This window comes from Pelobates fuscus, chromosome 6 (assembly GCF_036172605.1).
Source record: "Pelobates fuscus isolate aPelFus1 chromosome 6, aPelFus1.pri, whole genome shotgun sequence".
NCBI classification, from domain to species: Eukaryota; Metazoa; Chordata; class Amphibia; order Anura; family Pelobatidae; genus Pelobates; species Pelobates fuscus.
The window spans coordinates 71,385,688-71,407,708 of record NC_086322.1 but is presented as its reverse complement, the minus strand read 5'-3'; the positions used below and the strand labels follow the sequence as shown (position 1 = coordinate 71,407,708).

The 22,021-nt window shown below is 40.2% G+C and overlaps 1 protein-coding gene across 1 annotated transcript in view; it reads left to right on the top strand.

Moving 5' to 3' along the window:
* Window positions 1-22,021, top strand: part of DHX15 (DEAH-box helicase 15) — a 34,317-nt gene that overhangs the window by 9,742 nt on the left and 2,554 nt on the right. The window contains exons 3-13 of the mRNA XM_063457844.1: window positions 4,344-4,537; window positions 5,233-5,392; window positions 6,774-6,992; window positions 7,656-7,823; window positions 8,837-8,923; window positions 9,158-9,307; window positions 10,281-10,389; window positions 10,797-10,988; window positions 13,602-13,724; window positions 17,754-17,944; window positions 21,784-21,953. Of these exons, the coding sequence (XP_063313914.1) occupies window positions 4,344-4,537; window positions 5,233-5,392; window positions 6,774-6,992; window positions 7,656-7,823; window positions 8,837-8,923; window positions 9,158-9,307; window positions 10,281-10,389; window positions 10,797-10,988; window positions 13,602-13,724; window positions 17,754-17,944; window positions 21,784-21,953 (1,763 nt within the window). The remainder of the gene's footprint in view (window positions 1-4,343; window positions 4,538-5,232; window positions 5,393-6,773; window positions 6,993-7,655; window positions 7,824-8,836; window positions 8,924-9,157; window positions 9,308-10,280; window positions 10,390-10,796; window positions 10,989-13,601; window positions 13,725-17,753; window positions 17,945-21,783; window positions 21,954-22,021) is intronic.

Below are 22,021 nucleotides of genomic sequence, written 5' to 3'. Positions count from 1 at the left end.
AAGAACTTTCCCACGCTTGTAAAATGACAAAGAGCACTCTGATTGGCTCAAACCCACCAATCAGAGTGTTCTTAGCCTAATTGCAGGGCGGGGCAAGGCTTTATAAGCCTTCCCCACCCTGCGGAGCTCAGTCTGCGCGGAGCCCTCCATGGGTGAAGATGGATTATTTTTTTTTGCGCTCGTTTTTTTTTTTTTTTTTTAATTGCGTCGGTTATTATGGATTTTTATTTGCCCTTTTTTGGGCTGAAGAAAAGATTTTAGAAGAAAGAAAACATCGAATGGTAAGTTGATTTTAGCTCATTTTTTCTTTTTTACAGGTTTTTAGTTAATGGTCCTCCCTCATTATTTTTAGGGTGAGGGGGGTAGGTAGGGAGATATTTTTTTTTTTTTTTGGGGGGGGGGGGGGGGGAGGGTTAACTAGGGTCCCCCCCCCCTTTGTATTTAGGGCCCCCACCCACCGCTCAGGGGTGGGGGACAATAGGTCCCCCCCCTTATTGATAATTTAGGGCCCCCACCCGCCGCTCAGGGGTGGGGGCCGGGGGGGGGACAGTAGGTCCCCCCCTCATTGATAATTTTAGGGCCCCCACCCGCCGCACAGGGGTGGGGGCCGGGGGGGGACAGTAGGTCCCCCCCTTATTGATAATTTTAGGGCCCTCACCCGCCGCACAGGGGTGGGGGCCGGGGGGGGGACAGTAGGTCCCCCCCTCATTGATAATTTTAGGGCCCCCACCCGCCGCACAGGGGTGGGGGCCGGGGGGGGACAGTAGGTCCCCCCCTTATTGATAATTTTAGGGCCCCCACCCGCCGCTCAGGGGTGGGGGCCGGGGGGGGCAGTAGGTCCCCCCCCCTCATTGATAATTTTAGGGCCCCCACCCGCCACACAGGGGTGGGGGCCGGGGGGGGGACAGTAGGTCCCCCCCCCTTATTGATAATTTTAGAAAGCGAGCTGAGCTGTCAGTCAGACAGCTCAGCTCGCGAACGCGCATTCCGCGCACATGCGCGGTAAAGCGCTCAGGTTCTTCATAGGGCGGCATTCAATGCCGCTCTATGAAGAACGCGATTGGTCCAGCGCGAAGCCGTCCCATTGGGCCCCGCGATTTCGTCATTTTGACGAAAAAGGGGGCGCGGCCTAGCGGGGAGCTCGGCGCTGGAACGGAGGTAAGTTTTTAATATAAAAACATCGATTTTTTTTTTTTTTTTAATTAATGAAAGTTCATATAAAAGCAAGAAGGAAGGCTGGGGGACCTGTCTTTCTTGCTTTTATATGGTGACTATAGAGTCCCTTTAAAGCTTCATGAGCAAATACTGGGGTATGTATGAGTTACTCTCTCCAAGAAAGTCTACCCTTTAAAATTGAGCTTAAAGTATGCTCTCCATCTCTTCTCCCAAAGTTAAAGTTTTAAGAAGATTATGAAATTTAAATTTTACTTCAGATCACCATTCACAACAAGTACTAGTGATTACAGTATTTAATGTGATATAGTTACTGTCTGCAACATCTTAAAGAAACACTATAGTGTTAGGAATACAAAGCTGTATTCCGAAGACTATAGCTTCCCTCTGCACCCCCACTCCTCCCCTCCCCTCCCCCCACACACACACCCACTGACAATGAAGGGGTTAAGGGGAAAAAAAACCCTTTTTTTTTTTCTTTTCTTCTTTTTCCCCATTTGCCTTATTCCAGCTCTGAGCACTCAGGGATGTCTCTGTCTCCACCACCTCGGAGGTCATCGTTAGAGGAACCTAAGGCCTTCCCCACAGGAAAGCATTGAATCAGTGCTTTCCTATGGGGAATTTGAAGACGCTGGACAACTCAAAACTGCAGGAAGCATCTCGAGTGGCTGTCTGGTAGACAGCCACTAGAGGAAATCTTAACACTGCGATATAAACATTGCAGTTTCTCTAAAACTGTAATGTTTTACATTGCATGGTTAGTAGGACAGGGACAGTGCAACCAGACCACTTTAATGAGATAAAGTGGTTTAGGTGTCTATAGTGGCTTTGTCACCTCACACTTACCATTCTCTTGTTCCTCTTTCAGAATCTGTTCTACATTTCTGATGTATTTTTTTCATAGAAAAGGCAGTGTTTACATTAAAGCCTAGGGACACCTCCAGTGGCCACTGGAGGTACTTCCTGAGGCAATGCTGCACAGTGTGCAGCACTGATGTTCAGCGTCTCCACGCTCTGCATTAAAGGACCACTCTAGTGCCAGGAAAACATACTCGTTTTCCTGGCACTAGAGTACCCTGAGGGTGCCCCCACCCTCAGGGACCCCCTCCCGCCGGGCTCTGGAGAGAGGAAGGGGTTAAACTTACCTCTTTTTCCAGCGCCGGGCGGGGAGCTTTCCTCCTCCTCTCCATCTTGATCGCGACGTCATCGGCTGAATGCGCATGCGCGGCAGGAGCCGCGCTCGCATTCAGCCGGTCGCATAGGAAAGCATTTACAATGCTTTCCTATGGACGCTTGCGTGCTCTCACTGTGATTTTCACAGTGAGAAGCACGCAAGCGCCTCTAGCGGCTGTCAATGAGACAGCCACTAGAGGATTTGGAGGCTGGATTAACCCTCATTATAAACATAGCAGTTTCTCTGAAACTGCTATGTTTATAAAAAAAAGGGTTAATCCTAGAGGTACCTGGCACCCAGACCACTTCATTAAGCTGAAGTCGTCTGGGTGCCTAGAGTGGTCCTTTAAAACTCTGAACTTTCCTGATTCCTCTTTGAGTAGATGCTGATTGGCCAGGGCAGTGTTTGGCCCCTCCCTGCCTTGGTGTACTCGACAATCCAATGCTTTCCCTGTGGAAAAGGACTGGATTGGCTGAAATAATCAATTCTGTTGTCAGTCAAAGAGGCCGATAAGGGGCGGGGCTAGCGCCTGCCGACCCATGGGGATCGTGAAATAAGGTAAGTTTTAACCCTTTCTAAGGAGGCAAATTGGGCAAACCACCTTTAACACTAGAGGCTCAGGAATACTTGTTTGTTTCTTGATTGCAAGCTTCACCCTTTTGTTAGAGTGACAAAGGAAGTGGAGCTTACCTTAAGCTGCACCCATTTGTCACAATTGTTCACTCTGTAATACTGCAGACACCTCACACTGTGCTGTCCGCCCCTTCCTATTTCAATACAGAACGTTCAGTTAGCTCAGTGGAGCATACGGAAGCTTCTTTGAGGAGTTTCCATGGTCAGGAGATGTGGAAGCGGATGATTGGCAGACCCCCAGCCAAGGGGTCATACCATTTTAAAATGGTGCTTAAAGTATTTAAGAATATTAGTATTTTGAATTGTTCAAGTAAAAACGCTTGAATAAAAGGTATTATTGGTGCACTAGTAAAATATACATATAGCATATAAAGTCTGTGTTTTAGGGAGCAAGTGTGTGGGTGAGTGCTCTGTAGTGGTTATGGTACCAGGAATACCCAAGGAAGTTAAACAATTATCTTTTTGCAGGAAGTGTATTTATTGGTGAGGCTGTGCACGTCACAGGAAGGGAAAGTGTGACTAGGAATCCATAAACAAAGTGATTTTAACTTGTATTGAGACTGCAAAATCATGATCTATTTAAAAGGACAGTATAGTCGCCAGAACAACTACAGCTCAATTGTGGTACTTGTGTCTATAGCATGTCCCCACAGACTTTTTTATGTAAACACTTGTTTTTCCAGATAAAAGGCAGTGTTAACATTACTGCCTAGCAACACCTCTGATATTTTTTTTATTTTAAATATCAGAGGGCACACATTTATCCCAAACTGCAGACTTTATTGAAGTTGAACAGTCAATGTTTCGGTCACATAGAAGTCTTTCTCAATCCATTGCTTAAAAAGGCCTTGGCTTAAATAAAATCTGAAGTTTTGGATAGAGCCTTTATGTGCCTGGGTATTTTTGTTTCTTTGGTCTGCAATTCATGATGAAGTTGTAGCCTCCCTGGTCTGTGTGGCAGCAAAGTGTTGATCGGCTATCTTTATTGGCTAGTGCAATTTCTTATTAAAACTTTAGTAACACCTCTAGTGGCAGTCACTCAAGGTGCTTCCTTGGTCAGTGATGCACAGTTTCTCCACCGTCTGCATGGGGATGCTGTACGCTTTCCATAAAGATGCATTGACTCTATGAGGAGATGCTCATTGGTCATGTATTTTAGATCCACTGTGTGTATTTGCACACAGAACACTTAAGATAGTTTTGTAGTTCTCACTTCACATGTAATGCTTAAGCTGATCCAACAGATGGACTTCCTCTCTGCAGGTTTAATGCACAAGTGATTACTTTTACCCAAAACTATACAACTTAAATGAAGAAACTGATTGCAGAAGTGTAACTGTAAATCAATTATTAATTTCCTCAGATTCCTCAATGGTGTGTTGATTACATGCGGTCGTTGCCGGGTCCTAAAAGAGGCGTTGCGTGTACCCAGCCAAGAAGAGTAGCTGCAATGAGTGTGGCCCAGAGAGTGGCTGATGAAATGGATGTAATGTTGGGTCAGGAAGTTGGTTATTCCATTCGATTTGAAGACTGCAGCAGTGCAAAAACAATCCTGAAGTAAGTAAGCTGCCTTGTAATCCAAGCCTCAAATATATTGTTTTGACTTTTAATAGGTATCTTAATTCTGCATGCGCTTAGTTGCAATATATATCCGTGTCAGATACATTTCTATAATCGTTTCAATACTAATAACTCTGTTTGGAACAGGCTGGATCATGTTTAGAATCCTCTACATCTGATACACGCTGATCTGAGGATTTTTAAACAATATATTGAAAATGTATTCTTAATCTTTAGTTTTTATGGGTTTGTAGATCTGGATGTAGGTCTTCATTTGAGTGGTACTCGATGCACACACAGCTTGTTACATGGTGTGTTTAATTTAATACAAACTTTATTCGTCTCTACTGGTTTAATTATGCATTGATACGATATTTTCATCTTTTCGAAATCATTGAAAACTTAGCTTTTGTTTAGAGGTGTGTTCTTATAATAATCATACAAACAAATTTGACCTTTCATCTGTTATGGCACATTCTTTAACCCCTTAAGGACCAAACTTCTGGAGTAAAAGGGAATCATGACCTGTCACACATGTCATGTGTCCTTAAGGGGTTAAAGAAGCACTTAAAATATAATTTATTTATTTTTTAGTGTTCCGGGGTCAATTGTTTTTTTCGTGTAAATGTAAATAGACACAGAGATGGACTTCATGATATGATCATAATTTGATAAAAAAAATTCTCTTTCAGGTATATGACTGACGGTATGTTACTTCGAGAGGCAATGAATGACCCGCTTTTGGAACGGTATGGTGTGGTAATTCTTGACGAAGCTCATGAAAGGACTTTGGCAACAGACATATTAATGGGTGTTTTAAAGGAGGTGGTGAGACAAAGAAACGATTTGAAGGTAATTCATTTTGGAATCTGCTTAGACCCACTGCAACAATTGTGTATTCTTTGCATAGTCTGAGTGGCTAGCTATATGCTCTCTTCTGATATATATCATTAGGGTATTGATCAGCACCTGTTCCAATTGTTAACCCCAGAAAACGAATATTTAATTATGCAGCATAGGTAATTAAAAATAGGTTTTCCTCTTCTGAACAGACATTGTGACCTTATTATAAATTAGTTTTTTTTTTCTAGTGGACGCAATAAATTATGGGAGATCTGGGCAATTCGTTCCTATCTTTGATAAAACACCCTCGCTTTTGGTGGATGGAGATTGAAACATAATTAACCCCTTAAGGACACATGACGTGTGACATGTCATGATTCCCTTTTATTCCAGAAGTTTGGTTCTTAAGGGGGTTAAAGGAACACTATAGTGTCAAACATTTATTCCTGACACTAAAGTCCTGGTGTGGCTGTTTAGGTGCCTGTCCCTCTCCAAATGCTGAAGAGGTGATTTTACTCACCTTTTCCCCCGGCCTTGCCAGTCTCGCCACTACTGGTCTGTCTCCGTCTCCATGGCTGAGATCATCAAACTTGATTATCTCAGCCAATCTAATAGGAAAACATTAGAAAACTATTGACCATGTGCTACAAAACACTGAATCAATGCATTTCTATGGAGAATGTTCATCGCCTCCATGCAGAGCGAAACAGGAAGCAACTCTAGTGGCCATCTGAGTGATTGTCACTAGAGGTGTAAACATTGCCCTTTCTCTGTATCTCCAGGGACAGGCTATAGACACCAGGACAACTACATTAAGCTATACTTGTTCTGTTGACTAGTGTCCTTTTTAAGAGACAAAATAATGTTCTCACTAGAAAACCTTAGCTGTTTGCTTATAAAAGCACACACTTATCTTTGACAGAATTGCACAATATGTGTGGGTATCTTGGAGTGTCATTTAAAGAAAATTTAGTTTTTATGTTGGGCAGATTTTTTTTTTAAATTAATAACTACATAATTCTTGGGACCTTATCGACTTGATTTCCAGAATGCAAAAGGAGGAGTTACATTTAGTCTTTTGTTAAATATCTTGAACTCTGTGTGTCCTCTTAAGGGATACTACATAATTTTGGCCATGGATCACGATCTTCATTTGCCATTATTTGTACATGTGTGCTTATCTACCCATCATTGCAATAATTCAATCTTCGTCATAATGCATAATAACTTCAGGTAGGTAAGAGATAATGTAGCATACATAATTTTCAATTGACCCTTATATATCCTTGAAAAATATTATCAAATCAAAATGCAGTAAGGCTGTGTTTAACAACTCCTATTTCAATGTATTGTATAAGTTACTTATACATTTCTGTCCCCTGTTCTCTAGGTTATAGTCATGAGTGCTACTCTAGATGCTGGAAAATTCCAGGTTTATTTTGATAGCTGTCCACTTCTGACAATTCCTGGCCGTACACATCCTGTAGAAATCTTCTATACGCCAGAGCCAGAACGGGATTACCTAGAGGCAGCCATTCGTACTGTGATACAGATACACATGTGTGAAGAAGAGGAGGGAGATCTTCTGCTCTTCCTCACTGGCCAAGAGGTGTGTATATATAAATATCTGTTTATAGTAAGTTTCTTTAGATATGTGAAATTCTTGCTTATTTGTGCAGTAAGAGTTTTTTTTTTTTTTTTGTTTTTTTTTTTTTTTTGTTTTTTTTTTTTTTTAAAAGTTTCTTGTTGGTACTGTTTTTACTATTGATTTTTATTTATTTATATATATTTTTTTAATGAGAAATTAAATTGTTCCAGTTTAATGGCAGATTGTTTTCCTATTTTACTAAATCCATGTGACCCATAATTTATAACCATATCAATTAGTGAAGCTGCAAAATGCATTTAGTATTTTCACACAACTGCAACAACCAGAAATAGAAACATTTTTTACAGTTGTGCCATTTTAGCACTTTACGTTGTAATCTTAAAACTGTATCTCCTATAGGGAGTAGGGGCCTGGAGTAATGTCAATAAGACGGTCTGTCTACTTCCACCTACTGTTTAAAGTACTGTATAATGACTAAGTCTAATAGAAACCCTGAACTCAAATATGAGTTGGTTGGCTAATGTCTGTATGCACACAGGTTAGCCGAAACATTGCCCTACTGGCAAGAGAGAAATACATCAAATATTCTCTAAAATACACTTGGCTGATGGATCATCAAGAAGAAAAAAATCTATCACCTGTTAATACAAATTTATTTTGTAGGAAATCGATGAGGCGTGTAAACGGATTAAAAGAGAAATTGATGACTTGGGTCCTGAAGTTGGTGATATCAAGATCATTCCTTTGTATTCGACTCTACCACCACAGCAACAGCAGAGAATATTTGAGCCCCCTCCACCCAAGAAAACAAGTGGTGCAATAGGCAGAAAGGTATGTAACTGTGTAGATAGTTGCCATGGTTTTAATGATTTTCAAGAACCTTTTAAAGCGGCACTGTCCATGCTTGCCTCTTCCCAGTCTCTTCCTCTTTTCTACAGTCTTATTTATTTTATTTTTTATCGGTTTCGAACTAAAAACATAAGACCATGTAAGGACTACTTTGTCTTATGTATTTTTCCTACACCTGACATTCTTACAGTGGGCAGAGCTACACCATCACCAGTGGTGGCTGCAGGGTATTGGTTATGTTTATGGAGGATCCTGCAGTGTTGCGGGATCATCTGTGGACCTCAATGCTGTACTCTTTTCCATGTGCAGGAGTACAACAGTAATGACTGCTCCTGGCGCTGAAGCAATTTTCAGATAGATGCAATGGAATGAAACTGTTGCACAACTGAACTTGTAGTTTTGCATTTTCCACATCTTACAGTTAAAAACATACAGCATTTTGGAGGAGGGAATCTTTATATGACACAAATTATTTATTTAAGGTAGAAATTACACCAGTGTACTGTGATTAATTTCAGCATAGCTGCAAAAACAATGTTTGCTGGTATAAGACAGGGCTTGGCAAATTTGCTTTCAATGTAGGAGCCAGCTTTTCAACGACGAAAATACAATTCTTACAGGGACACTAGTCACTAGAACTACTACAACTCAACATAGTGGCTCTGGTTTATATAGATTGTCTCTGCAGGCATTTCAGTGTAAATTATGCCTTTTCAGAGACAAGGCAGAGTTTACATTGCTGCCTAGTAACATCTCTAGTGGCATTCGCTCAAACTGCTACTAAAGTGTCTCCTATCTCAGCACCTACATTCAGCGTCTCCACGTAGCTGTCATGCATTTTTTTTATTTTTTTGCGAGTTCCTAAAGCTTCCTGGTATGTGTTTCAACATATAATTGCAAAGTAGTTATTGGCAAAATGTGTGCAAATCTTACATTTTAAACTGGAAACCACTTCTGTGAGAATGTATATTTATTTTTTCTATTCCCACTCCTAGGTTGTGGTATCCACTAATATAGCTGAGACTTCTTTAACAATCGATGGTGTTGTATTTGTGATTGATCCGGGTTTTGCCAAGCAAAAGGTAATGTGCTTTTTTAAAAAATAAAATAAAAATATAATATAAATGTAATTTTTTTCGAGTGTTTGAAGTTCCTCTCACATGGAACATGTTAGTGAAATACTTTGAAGTAAAATGAGCAGGAGGACTGTATATTCTACTGTGTGCATATCATTTTCAGATTGATCAAATCCATAAATTTGCCAGTCTATACATTTTAAATATTAATTTTGTTTCCTCCCCACTTTTTACTGACAGGTGTATAATCCTCGTATTCGAGTGGAATCCCTTCTTGTGACCGCTATCAGTAAAGCTTCAGCACAGCAGAGAGCAGGTCGAGCTGGTCGTACTAGGCCAGGCAAATGCTTTAGGCTTTACACAGAGAAAGCTTATAAAACAGAAATGCAGGTACTAATCTATTTACAGGTGTTTTTCAGCACTGGAGAGTTCATATGTCTCAAACACTTTCTGATCTTGACATCACTAATATCCCCTTTCTAGCTAATAGATTCTGCATCACATCTCTGTGCTGTGTGAAATAGTTTTGCAGCACCTTCTTTATCACATTGCTGCTTTGTGTATCTCCCATTTCAATTCATTTTTTTTTTTTTTTTTTTTTTTTAATACAGTAATTTCGAATTTGGATCAGTATTATGATTCTAATTCCTTTTAAAGTTTTGCTGGTAAAATTAGATTCTCTCGTGCTTGTTTCAATGTTGTGTGCTTCCCTCTTGATCCACTAAGGGCTGGTATTCTAATCCACACATGGGTGGGTGGGATTATGCTCATGAAAGATAAGAGCTGTGCACGCATGCTTATTGGGTACTTTTAAAATATGCAAATCCACATAACAAGAATCTGTTTACTGGAAGCTGCTATTTTGTTTCCAAAGGTTTAACTTTACCTTGGCATGTTCAGTTGTAAGCAGCAGCTTTCCAAACCCGTAAATTCTATGTTTGGAGCATGTATATCCAGGTTTGAACATAGTATTATATTTGGGCTCTCTAATAAAAAAATCTCTCTCCAAACTCCTACTACCAGGCACCTGTGCTTTGGCTCTGCAATTGTGAAAGTGAACTTCTGCATTAGTCCATCCAACTTTGAATTGTTGTAATAACGTCTGGACATTGGAACTAGATAGCACCACACTCTCTCTGTTATTACCTTTATTTCCACATTAGTCAAGCACCAGTGGAGGAACCTGGCTTTAGCGGCTAGGAGTGAGTGTGTTGTCATATAGCTGGCGTAATTAGACACAAAAGGTGGAAGGGGTCAATGAGTAGTGATGATACTAACATATGGCCTCTTTAAGTCTTCATTTTAGAATGCTTTCTTATAAAGTAAAATGTGTCTTATGTGTTGGTACTTGCTGTTTTTACAGGACAATACCTACCCTGAAATCCTGAGGTCTAATTTGGGTTCTGTGGTGCTGCAGTTAAAGAAACTTGGTATTGATGACTTGGTTCACTTTGACTTTATGGATCCTCCAGGTAGGAAGTTGCTCTGAAAATGTAAATAACGCAAATTTATTGAAAGTTTAATAACATGATTTATTTTCAAAATGCCATTTAAATCCAACCAAATCTAATATGGAAATATTAAACTCATTTCTTTTAACAAACTTTTTAATTTTATTGCAAACTATATATCCTTATTCCCTTAACTTGGCATATAAAATAAATAGTGCATGTGATGTCTAAAACAAAGTAAATATGTGCAGTCGGATTCGTTGCAAGAGTTATGAAAACATAAATTTTCTCCATTCTACCTCAAAACCTCTCATGCCATTCTTTTTGGGTTGTTTGTTGTTTTTTTTTCTTCCTCTTTTTTTTTTTTTTTTTTTGTCCACTGAAGCAGTGACTGGAATATTTCATTTTATTTTAAATTTTTTTTTTAGCCCCTGAAACATTAATGCGAGCCCTGGAGCTCTTGAATTATCTATCTGCCTTAAATGATGATGGAGACCTTACTGAATTGGGGTCAATGATGGCAGAATTTCCTCTGGACCCACAGTTAGCCAAGATGGTTATCGCAAGTTGTGAATACAATTGTTCTAATGAGATCCTATCTATAACAGCCATGCTGTCAGGTAATAGCAGGGAACATACTATTAAAAGTCTTTCCATCAAACGGAAACTCTTTTCACAGTGTGTATATATTTATCAACATATATATGGAATTATATAATGTGTGTATGCTAAGGCACGTCTGAGTACCCACTAAAGCATGTATTGTGCAAATTTGTATTAAAAGTGAATTTCAACTTTTGGGCCGGAACAGTCAGAGAGAACTTGGCTTTTAAGTTGTCAGATTCTGTTTTGGCCGAAAACGTAAATTTACTTAAAATTTCCAACAGTTCACACTTGAATAACGGTGATTGAAAACAAGTACTGGTTTAAAAAAATTGAATGCTTTGTTGCCCATTGGACGATTGCAACCATAATCGAGTAATGGGTATGTTGCAACACTCCAGTTAAACAATTTTTAGGATGTAGCACGCCTGTAGTGTCCATTTTCATTTGGACTGTTAAGCTGAACAAAGCTTGATAACATATGTTGCAAAAAAATTGCCATTTGATGGTTCTTGTTAAACTTTGTCATTCAAATGGAGCATTTTTTTTTCTTATCATTTGCAATTTGCACAACATGCTAAGAAAATTCAAATCAAATGCAGAGATCAATAGAGCACCCCTAAGGTAGACTATAGTTGTTAAGGCAGTGTTAAAAGTAATTTATGCTCTTACGGAATACATTGTTAGAATGGCAATTATAAGAAACACATTTTAATTTTTAATTGCTGTTTAATAATTTCATGTAAACCTTTTGAGGGTGAGCCTGCTTCTTATTGAAAATACATTCTTTGTTTATCTTTCTCTTGTTTCACATTCATTAATTTGTCTTTGTGTGAGACAGACTGAAAGACATGATCTAAAATGTATCTTTAGAAGCAGCAACAATATTTTATCTACAATAGTCTGTATCCTACAGAGGTTATCACCCCAAATTTTAGCAGTTTAAGATTTCCTACTCTACTCCATTAAAAAATGGGCCCACAGTTGTCTTGGTTACTAATTAAAGACCATATGTATATCACTTACTATAATATAAAGGTTAGGCCCTGGACAGATACATAATTTTGTTTGCTTTATACACCACACACCAACTTTTGCGTATCTTTTTAAAGTATAATTCTCCTAAATCTCTTGGTGACAACTTCCTATTATTGCGTCTCCTTCTGATAGGTTTGAGTGCCAGAATCAGAAGTAATTGTATCTTTAGTGTGGTAATGTCTTGAAAATTTGACAGTAAATGTTTCATGCTATTTCCAATTGTTAACCTGTTTGACTACATATAGATTTGACTTCAAAATGAGTGGTAAAATGTGTTTTCAAGCTATATCTTTCCAATACTTCAGACTCAGAGCAGATGGGCAGGGCAGTGTGTATAATCACTGATGCAGCTTTTCTGTGGTGGTGGTAGTAGTCTAGTGTTCATATTACCTCTCTTTATTTCAATTCAGTGATTTGATAGCCTTTGGCATGCCAGGTCATGTGGTGGTCAACCTTTCCCATATTGATTAGCTTGTTTTCTGGCACAGCATAATGGGAAAGCCAGTCCACAACAGCCAGCATCCCAAATGCTAGCTATGGTTGAAAACTTGACAGGCAGCAAATGGTGCATACAGTTCACTCAAGCATACAAATGAAGACCAAAACTTCATGGATGCATTAAATCCCAGAACATTGGACAATGTACTGTATACCAGCAGTTGTATTCACTAAGGATCAATGAGATGGCGTTAATGATTCTTGGTAAAATTTTATTTAAATATTAAATCTAGGTAAATAACACTTGCGGTTTATTCTGATGAACAGTCCTTTATAAACTGGCAACTAACATATTTATACATGGCTTGTCATAATTAAATCCTAATCTTTTAGACTTGTCAACTTCCATCATATTGGACTTAATGTATGGAAACCCCTGGAAGTTGCAAAGTTGTACAGCTTATCCCCAGTTACTTATATGTCCATACATATTCCAAAAGCTATAGTTTACTTATTCAGTGGAAAACATTGCCCCATGTAAACATTCAAAGATTTAGAAATTACTGGATCAAATTACTATAAGGAATTGAATTGCTGCAAGTATCTGTCTTGTTTGCACCTCTAAATGTCCACTACTACTTTCACCCCACAGTTGTAGCTGTTAAAGTATTTGCATTAAGCAAATTAAAAATGGCCATTAGTGGCAACAAGTTTTGCTTGTGGTTATTTTTTTTATTTTTTTAGGAATTTCTTTAGTTTTTTTTATTTTATTTTTTATTTTAAATGAATTTATTGCATGAAATGTACTTGGTTGCCATATGATTTTGATGAGGCAGCCGTTGTAGATTCTTGAAATCTTGGTGAACCTGATGTAGGGTAGTTGTTCCCTTGATGGCTGTCATGTCGGTGCCTTAATTTAGTTCAAGCAAATATAATCTGGTGCTCTGTAGTTTTGAAACCCTCTTGTCTTACAGATGTGGTTAGGTGTTGATGTACCAAACAAAGGTAGTAAACAGTCCAAGATGCAGTTGGAGGCCCATCCTGCCCTGCCCTATGCTCTGTGAACTGACCTAGCTAGGCCTTGTTCCTCTATCAGTGAATGCGTGACTCATCGATATGGGCATTTGTGTTGGGCCCATACCAACCTTGTTTAGTCCCACAGTGTTTTATTCGACCCACGGAAGTCAAGAAAGCTGCAGATGAATCCAAGATGAGGTTTGCCCACATAGATGGTGATCATCTGACGCTGCTGAACGTGTATCACGCTTTTAAACAAAGTAAGTGTTTTATTCTATTACATTTAACAATGAATCTCTGATCTACACTGTTAAGTTGGATCTGTTTTATATTGCAAAAATAAAAATCTTTTTACCTCCACCTCCACCCCAAAGCTTGTATTTAATGTTCCTTTTATTGCTCTTAGTTTATGTTGCATAGAATAACATATGAGTATTGGGTATATAAGGACAGGAGTAGAGTAGTTAAAATGGACTAAGGATTTTGCATTCCCAATACTAGCAGCTACTCGTGCAATAACAGTGAGCAGGCTACTTGAATCCATGTTACACCTAAAGTGTGTTACAGAACTGAATTGCCATATGGTTACTTTTCTAAATGCATTTTGAAGCAATTACTGGATAATAGAAATTATGTGGTCTCCTTTATTACTTAATCCCCAGTGTTACTTCAAAGATGAATAAATAGGAGATATCTTCTATGTACACAATTGCTGTTTTCTGATTTTTGTGCTAGCTGTGTATACAAGGCTATGCCTTTAAAAAAAAATATATAAAAAATAGTAAGAATGAAAGATCTCTGCTCCACTGTTACTAATTTTATTATAGCTTAACTTGACCTTGTACCATTTTAATTATGCTGTTTTAACATTATTTATTATGATTGGTGTTTATATAGCGCTAACTAATTCAGCAGTGCGTTACAATAATATCAAAGGGGGGGAAATTGTACAATAAATGAGACAATTACACAATGATACGGAAACAATAGGTATATGAGGACCCTGCTTAAACGAGCTTATAGTCTAGAGGAAGTGGGGTACAAAAACACAGTAAACAAGCTTGTAGTCTAGAATAGGTGGGGGTACAAAAACACAGTAGGGGCAGCAAGGTGGGACATCTACCAAACAAGGTGTTAAAGTAGCAGAACTGGGGGTGAGAGTGGAGTTGTGGCTCTTTAGGAGAGAGCAAGAGACCGATATGTGGCATAGAATTTACCCTGGGGGGCAGTTCGGCTTCTGGGGAGACCAACTATGAGAGAATTACAGTAATTCATGCGAGAGATTACCAGAGCATGTACAAGCTCCTTGGCAGTTTCTTGCTAAGAATGGGGCGGGTGCGGCAATGTTTTTAAGGTGGAATCGACCGGTTTTAGCAACATACTTGATTGAGGTGCAAAGGTGAGGCCAGGATAAAAGAACACCAAGACAACGAGCTTGCAAGGACGAATTGATGCAAGTACCATCAACTTGCAGGGAAAGTGGAGCATCAGCATTAAGAGGAGGAAAATGAGCTCAGTTTTAGAGAGATTGAGTTTCAGAAAGCAGGAGGACATCCAAGCAGAGATTGAAGAAAGGCAAGCAGTGACATGTTGTAGGACTGCAGGGGAGAGATCGGGGAGGTGGTACGGTCCATAACACTTAAACATTTGGCACTTATTTTGTTTACGGATTTGCATTTTAGTACAAAGTGTATTTATTTCCTATACTTGCCCCTTGCTTTGTGCCAATGAATTGTCAGAGTTTGATTTACTGAAAAAGGTTTGTTCTCATTTTATGAGCTTGTTTTCTGTAAATCATTACTGTACCTGGTCTTTCCAGAGTTGAGCTGCATTCAGCTGTGCTTTGAAAAATGTTTATGTTTGAATAATGTTTATTCATATTTTTATTCATATTTCCATAGGATGCATAATGCTGGGTTAGTGTGAACGGTTTCTTTAGTTTTCATAAATCCTGTAAAAACAGGAAAAGTGTAGCCTACTTATCTTGTGTACGATGCAAAGAAAACTTTAATTCATATAAAGTACATGTACAGTTGCAAGAAAAAGTATGTGAACCCTTTGGAATGATATGGATTTCTGCACAAATTGGTCATAAAATGTGATCTGCTGATCATCTAAATCACAACAATAGACAATCACAGTCTGCTTAAACTAAACACACAAAGAATGAAATGTTGCCATGTTTTTATTGAACACACCATGTAAATATTCACAGTGCAGGTGGAAAAAGTATGTGAACCCTTGGATTTAACCTCCTTTGGCAGCAATAACTTCAACCAAACGTTTCCTGTAGTTGCAGATCAGATGTGCACAACGGTCAGGAGTAATTCTTGACCATTCCTCTTTACAGAACTTTTTCAGTTCAGCAATATTCGTGGGATGTCTGGTGTGAATTGCTACAGCATCTCAATCGGGTTGAGGTCAGGACTTTGACTGGGCCACTTCAGAAGGCGTATTTTCTTCTGTTTAAGCCATTCTGTTGTTGATTTACTTCTATGCTTTGGGTCATTGTCCTGTTGCAACACCCATCTTCTGTTGAGCTTCAGCTGGTAGACAGATGGCCTTAAGTTCTCCTGCAAAATGTCTTGATAAACTTGGGAATTCATTTTTCCTTCAATGATGGCAATCTGTCCAGGCCCTGACGCAGCAAAGCAGCCCCAAACCATGATGCCCCCACCACCATACTTCAAAGTTGGGATGAGGTTTTGATGTTGGTGTGCTGTGCCTGTTTTTCGCCACACATAGTGTTGTGTGTTTCTTCCAAACAACTCTACTTTGATTTCATCGGTCCACAGAATATTTTGCCAGTACTGCTGTGGAACATCCAGGTGCTCTTGTGCAAACTGTAAACGTGCAGCAATGTTTTGTTTGGACAGCAGTGGCTTCCTCTGTGGTATCCTCCCAAGAAATGCATTCTTGTTTCGTGTTTTACGTATTGTAGATTCGCTAACAGGGATGTTAGCATTTGCCAGTGACTTTTGTAAGTCTTTAGCTGACTCTCTAGGATTCTTCTTCACCTCGTTGAGCAGTCTGCGTTGTGCTCTTGCAGTCATCTTTACAGGACGGCCACTCCTAGGGAGAGTAGCAGCAGTGCTGAACTTTCTCCATTTATAGACCATTTGTCTAACCGTGCACTGATGAACAGCAAGGCTTTTGGAGATACTTTTATAACCTTAGGTCTTCTGAGAGCTCTTTTGTGCGAGGCATCATTCACATCAGGCAATGTGTCTTGTGAAAAGCAAACCGAAAACTGGTGTGTGTGTGTGTTTTTTTTTTTTTTTTTTTAAATAGGGCAGGGCAGCTGTAACCAACACCTCCAATCGCATCTCATTGATTGGACTCCAGTTGGCTGACATCTCACTCCAATTAGCTCTTGGAGATGTCATTAGTCTAGGGGTTCACATACTACTTCCTCCTGCACTGTGAATGTTTACATGGTGTGTTCAATACAAACATGGCAACATTTCATTCTTTGTGTTATTAGTTTAAGCAGACTGTGATTGTCTATTGTTGTGAGTTGGATGATGATCAGATCACATTTTATGACCAATTTGTGCAGAAATCCATATCATTCCAAAGGGTTCACATACTTTTTCTTGCAACTGTATCTGGATCAGAGCTGTGCTATGCACTCCACCTTGTTTGATTGCTAGCTCCTGTCCTGTTGTGTTTTACGCCCCACCTCCTATAGACTGTAAGCTACGTTTTTGTAATTGTCTAATTTATTGTTAAATCTCCCTCTTTGATGATGATGTAAAGCGCTACGGAATCTGCTGGCGCTATATAAATACCAGTAATAATATGCCTCAGTGAGCAAATGCACAAATGTTATTTTAAGTGAACTAAATAGTATAACCGGAATATGTCCTTTCATGCACAGAGGTTAAACAAAAACACATTAAAAGCATAAGTCGCGCAACCTTGTGTTATTTCTTGTATAGAATACATTTATTTTGTCCTCCATTGCTCATGTGTGGTGTATAATTGTGCTGGGTTTCTGGATAATTTATATTGTTTACGTTTGGAGTGCCCACCTCTCTGGGTGGTGTAGTCTGTCAGAAAAAGTGCCATTTGTCTATGATAAATAAACAAGAGCTGTGTGCAGTTATTTGCTAGGACAAACACCTGGTCGTCATTATATGCAGTGCTACAAATTATCAAGAGTATGTGGAAATGTATAATTCTGATGCATAGAAAAGTCCAACATAGTGTATCTCAAAAACCGTTTTGCTTGTTACATTTTCATGTGTGATACCTACATGATCATGTTTAATTTCTTCTTCCTCCAGATCATGAATCGTCTCAGTGGTGTTATGACAACTTCATTAACTACCGGTCCCTGATGTCTGCAGACAATGTACGGCAGCAGCTGTCACGAATCATGGACAGATTTAACTTGCCGCGTAGAAGCACAGACTTCACAAGCCGTGATTATTACATTAATATTAGAAAAGCTTTGGTTACTGGTTATTTCATGCAGGTATGTGTTTTTTCTTATGGAAGTAAGAGACTCTGAATCTCAGGGTTTTGAGGCTGGTGAGCTCAAAAGGGAAATGAATTGCATAAGCTGTTATGAGATTCACTCAAATCATATAACAAGGTCTTTTAGGAATTCATGTGTGAAAACTGGAGGGACCTGAGAAAGTACAAGCAATTAACTCAACATAAATGGAATTTGGCCTCCCCACTGATCTGTGTTATGAGGAAATTAACCACTGAGGTGCATGTTGACTCTTGCATATGGCGCAATGTCAAATATGACACTTCTGGTTTTTGAGAAATATGGAGTTCTTTTACAGAATGCACATCAATCTGATTGACAATTATGTATTGGGCTGTGTTTCTTGTCGCATTTATGTGTTTTGACCTTAAACTGCCATTGACATCCATAACTAGAAAGCGTTTTTGATGCAGTGTCATTATTTTTTAACCACATGAGCAAGGTTTATTTTCTTTAAACAGTGGATACATCAAAGGGTGAAATCCGAAAAGGGCTATAATTAAAAATAAAGAATATGACAAAGTTTTGTTAAAACACTATTTGCCAGTGTAAGAAGTGAACCTGGAATCGTAAAACGACTGTTATTATATATATTACGTTAGCTTATTCCTCAGTGCTTTACAATATTAAAGGGACTCTATAGTCACCATATAAAAGCAAGAAAGACAGGTCCCCCAGCCTTCCTTCTTGCTTTTATATGAACTTTCATTAATTAAAAAAAAAAATTCGGTTTTTTTCTTATATTAAAAACTTACCTCCGTTCCAGCGCCGAGCTCCCCGCTAGGCCGCGCCCCCTTTTTCGTCAAAATGACGAAATCGCGGGGCCCAATGGGACGGCTGGTGGCCCTGTGCGGCGGGTGGGGGCCCTAAAATTATCAATGAGGGGGGGACCTACTGTCCCCCCCGGCCCCCACCCCTGAGCGGCGGGTGGGGGCCCTACAATTATCAATAAGGGGGGGACCTACTGTCCCCCCCCCGGCCCCCACCCCTGTGCGGCGGGTGGGGGCCCTAAAATTATCAATAAGGGGGGGACCTATTGTCCCCCCCCGGCCCCCACCCCTGTGCGGCGGGTGGGGGCCCTAAAATTATCAATAAGGGGGGGGACCTATTGTCCCCCCCGGCCCCCACCCCTGAGCGGTGGGTGGGGGCCCTAAATACAAAGGGGGGGGGGGACCCTAGTTAACCCTCCCCCCCCCCCCCCCCCCAAAAAAATATATCTCCCTACCTACCCCCCTCACCCTAAAAATAATGAGGGGGGACCATTAACTAAAAACCTGTAAAAAAGAAAAAATGAGATAAAATCAACTTACCATTCGATGTTTTCTTTCTTCTAAAATCTTCTTTCTTCAGCCCCAAAAAAGCCAAATAAAAATCCATAATAACCGACGCAATTAAAAAAAAAAAAAAAAAGCGCAAAAAAAAATAACCCATCTTCACCCTTGGAGGGCTCCGCGCAGACTGAGCTCCGCAGGGTGGGGAAGGCTTATAAAGCCTTGCCCCGCCCTGCAATTAGGCTAAGAACACTCTGATTGGTGGGTTTAAACCAATCAGAGTGCTCTTTGTCATTTTACAAGCGTGGGAAAGTTCTTTGGAATTTTCCCACGCTTGTAAAATGACACAGAGCACTGTGATTGGATGGATTTCAAGCCATCCAATCACAGTGCTCTGTGTCATTTTACAAGCGTGGGAAAGTTCTTTGGAATTTTCCCACGCTTGTAAAATGACACAGAGCACTGTGATTGGATGGATTTCAAGCCATCCAATCACAGTGCTCTGTGTCATTTTACAAGCGTGGGAAAGTTCTTTGGAATTTTCCCACGCTTGTAAAATGACACAGAGCACTGTGATTGGATGGATTTCAAGCCATCCAATCACAGTGCTCTTTGTCATTTTACAAGCGTGGGAAAGTTCTTTGGAATTTTCCCACGCTTGTAAAATGACACAGAGCACTGTGATTGGATGGGTTTCAAGCCATCCAATCACAGTGCTCTGTGTCATTTTACAAGCGTGGGAAAATTCCAAAGAACTTTCCCACGCTTGTAAAATGACAAAGAGCACTCTGATTGGTTTAAACCCACCAATCAGAGTGTTCTTAGCCTAATTGCAGGGCGGGGCAAGGCTTTATAAGCCTTCCCCACCCTGCGGAGCTCAGTCTGCGCGGAGCCCTCCATGGGTGAAGATGGATTATTTTTTTTGCGCTTTTTTTTTTTATTGCGTCGGTTATTATGGATTTTTATTTGGCCTTTTTTGGGCTGAAGAAAGAAGATTTTAGAAGAAAGAAAACATCGAATGGTAAGTTTTCTTTATCTCTTTTTTTTTTTTTTTTTTTTTTTTTTTTTACAGGTTTTTAGTTAATGTTCCCCCCTCATTATTTTTAGGGTGAGGGGGGTAGGTAGGGAGATATTTTTTTTTGGGGGGGGGAGGGTTAACTAGGGTCCCCCCCCTTTGTATTTAGGGCCCCCACCCACCGCTCAGAGGTGGGGGCCGGGGGGGACAGTAGGTCCCCCCTTATTGATAATTTTAGGGCCCCCACCCACCGCACAGGGGTGGGGGCCGGGGGGGGACAATAGGCCCCCCCCCCCTTATTGATAATTTTAGGGCCCCCACCCGCCGCACAGCGGTGGGGGCCGGGGGGGGGGAAGGAGAGTAGGTCTCTCCCCCCCCCCCCCCTTCAACCACTATTGTGGACAGTAAGCGTCCCTGTGGGTTCGGGCTTCAGCTGAAGCTGTCAGCTGAAGCCACGCCCACAGCAGTGCTGACAGGCTATCAGCACACAAATCGCGTTCACAGTGCTTTGTGTGCTGATAGCCCGTCTGATGCATTCACCCAGAATGCATCGGACGAGAGGCCTTTTTAGGGCCTCTGAACTCGGAAGTCCCTCTGGTGGCCGTCTGATTGACTGCAACAAGAGGTGTTCCAAGCTTCCAATGTAAACACTGCATTTTCTCAGAAAATACAGTGCTTACAAGAAAAAGGCTCCGGGTAGCTGTAGCACTCACCTGAACAACCTCATTAAGCTGAAGTTGTTCAGGTGACTATAGTGTCCCTTTAAGAGGGAAACTTAGCAATAACTTGTTTTTGCACTGGAATTCTCTATTTAAAGGAGCACTCTCTGCAACATTACAAGTTCATTGAAATGAAGATATGGTGCCTGGAGATCCTGGACACTGACTCACCTTTAGGGGTTAAACCATGTATGAAAGATTTAAAGTTCAATTGTCAGACCTTTCTGTCCCACTGTACTTCCGTTTGCGGAAAAACTTTCAAACGGTTAATTGCCGGAAGTGGTGCTACTGATTAGCTGAGAATGGTCAGACAATTGACAGCGCATTCAGAAAAACTTCTTTAAAAAAATACGTATGTTTCCTCAACCGAATTGGTGCCGCCCCTTTTTATTGCTAACCTATCACCTACATCTAGAAGCGCTGTCAGAATTACTCCGTACTGAGATATTGATCCTATATTTCAGTCGTGTGTTTAAAGATCCACTTCGTGTTTCAGCATTTGTTCGTTCCAGATGCACAATGTACATTTAAAGAATACATGCAAACAAAATGTTAAATTAAGTCATTTGAAAATTGTCTGATATAACTATTACCCTGCAAAACAGAGCCGTGCTAATTTAATTTTTTATTTTTGGAGGGTGGGGGGTTAATTCTGTGTTTAAATTTGTATTCATTTATTTTCACGCCACTCTTTTTCTTCCTCCTTCTGCGCATTGATGCATGGATGCCTTTTCTGCTTGCAAATTGTGTATGGGCAAAATTATTGGTTATTACTTTGCCTTAATTACATGTTTATATTTTCATCTTTTTTAGGTGGCACATTTGGAGAGAACTGGCCATTACCTAACAGTGAAGGACAACCAAGTTGTTCAGTTACATCCCTCCACCGTTCTTGATCACAAACCTGAGTGGGTACTGTACAACGAATTTGTACTCACAACCAAGAACTACATCCGCACGTGCACAGATATAAAGCCTGAATGGTATGTATTGCTGTCTTGTTATTATAGCACTCATGAGTAGTGATTAAGATCTTATAGGGTTTTATCCT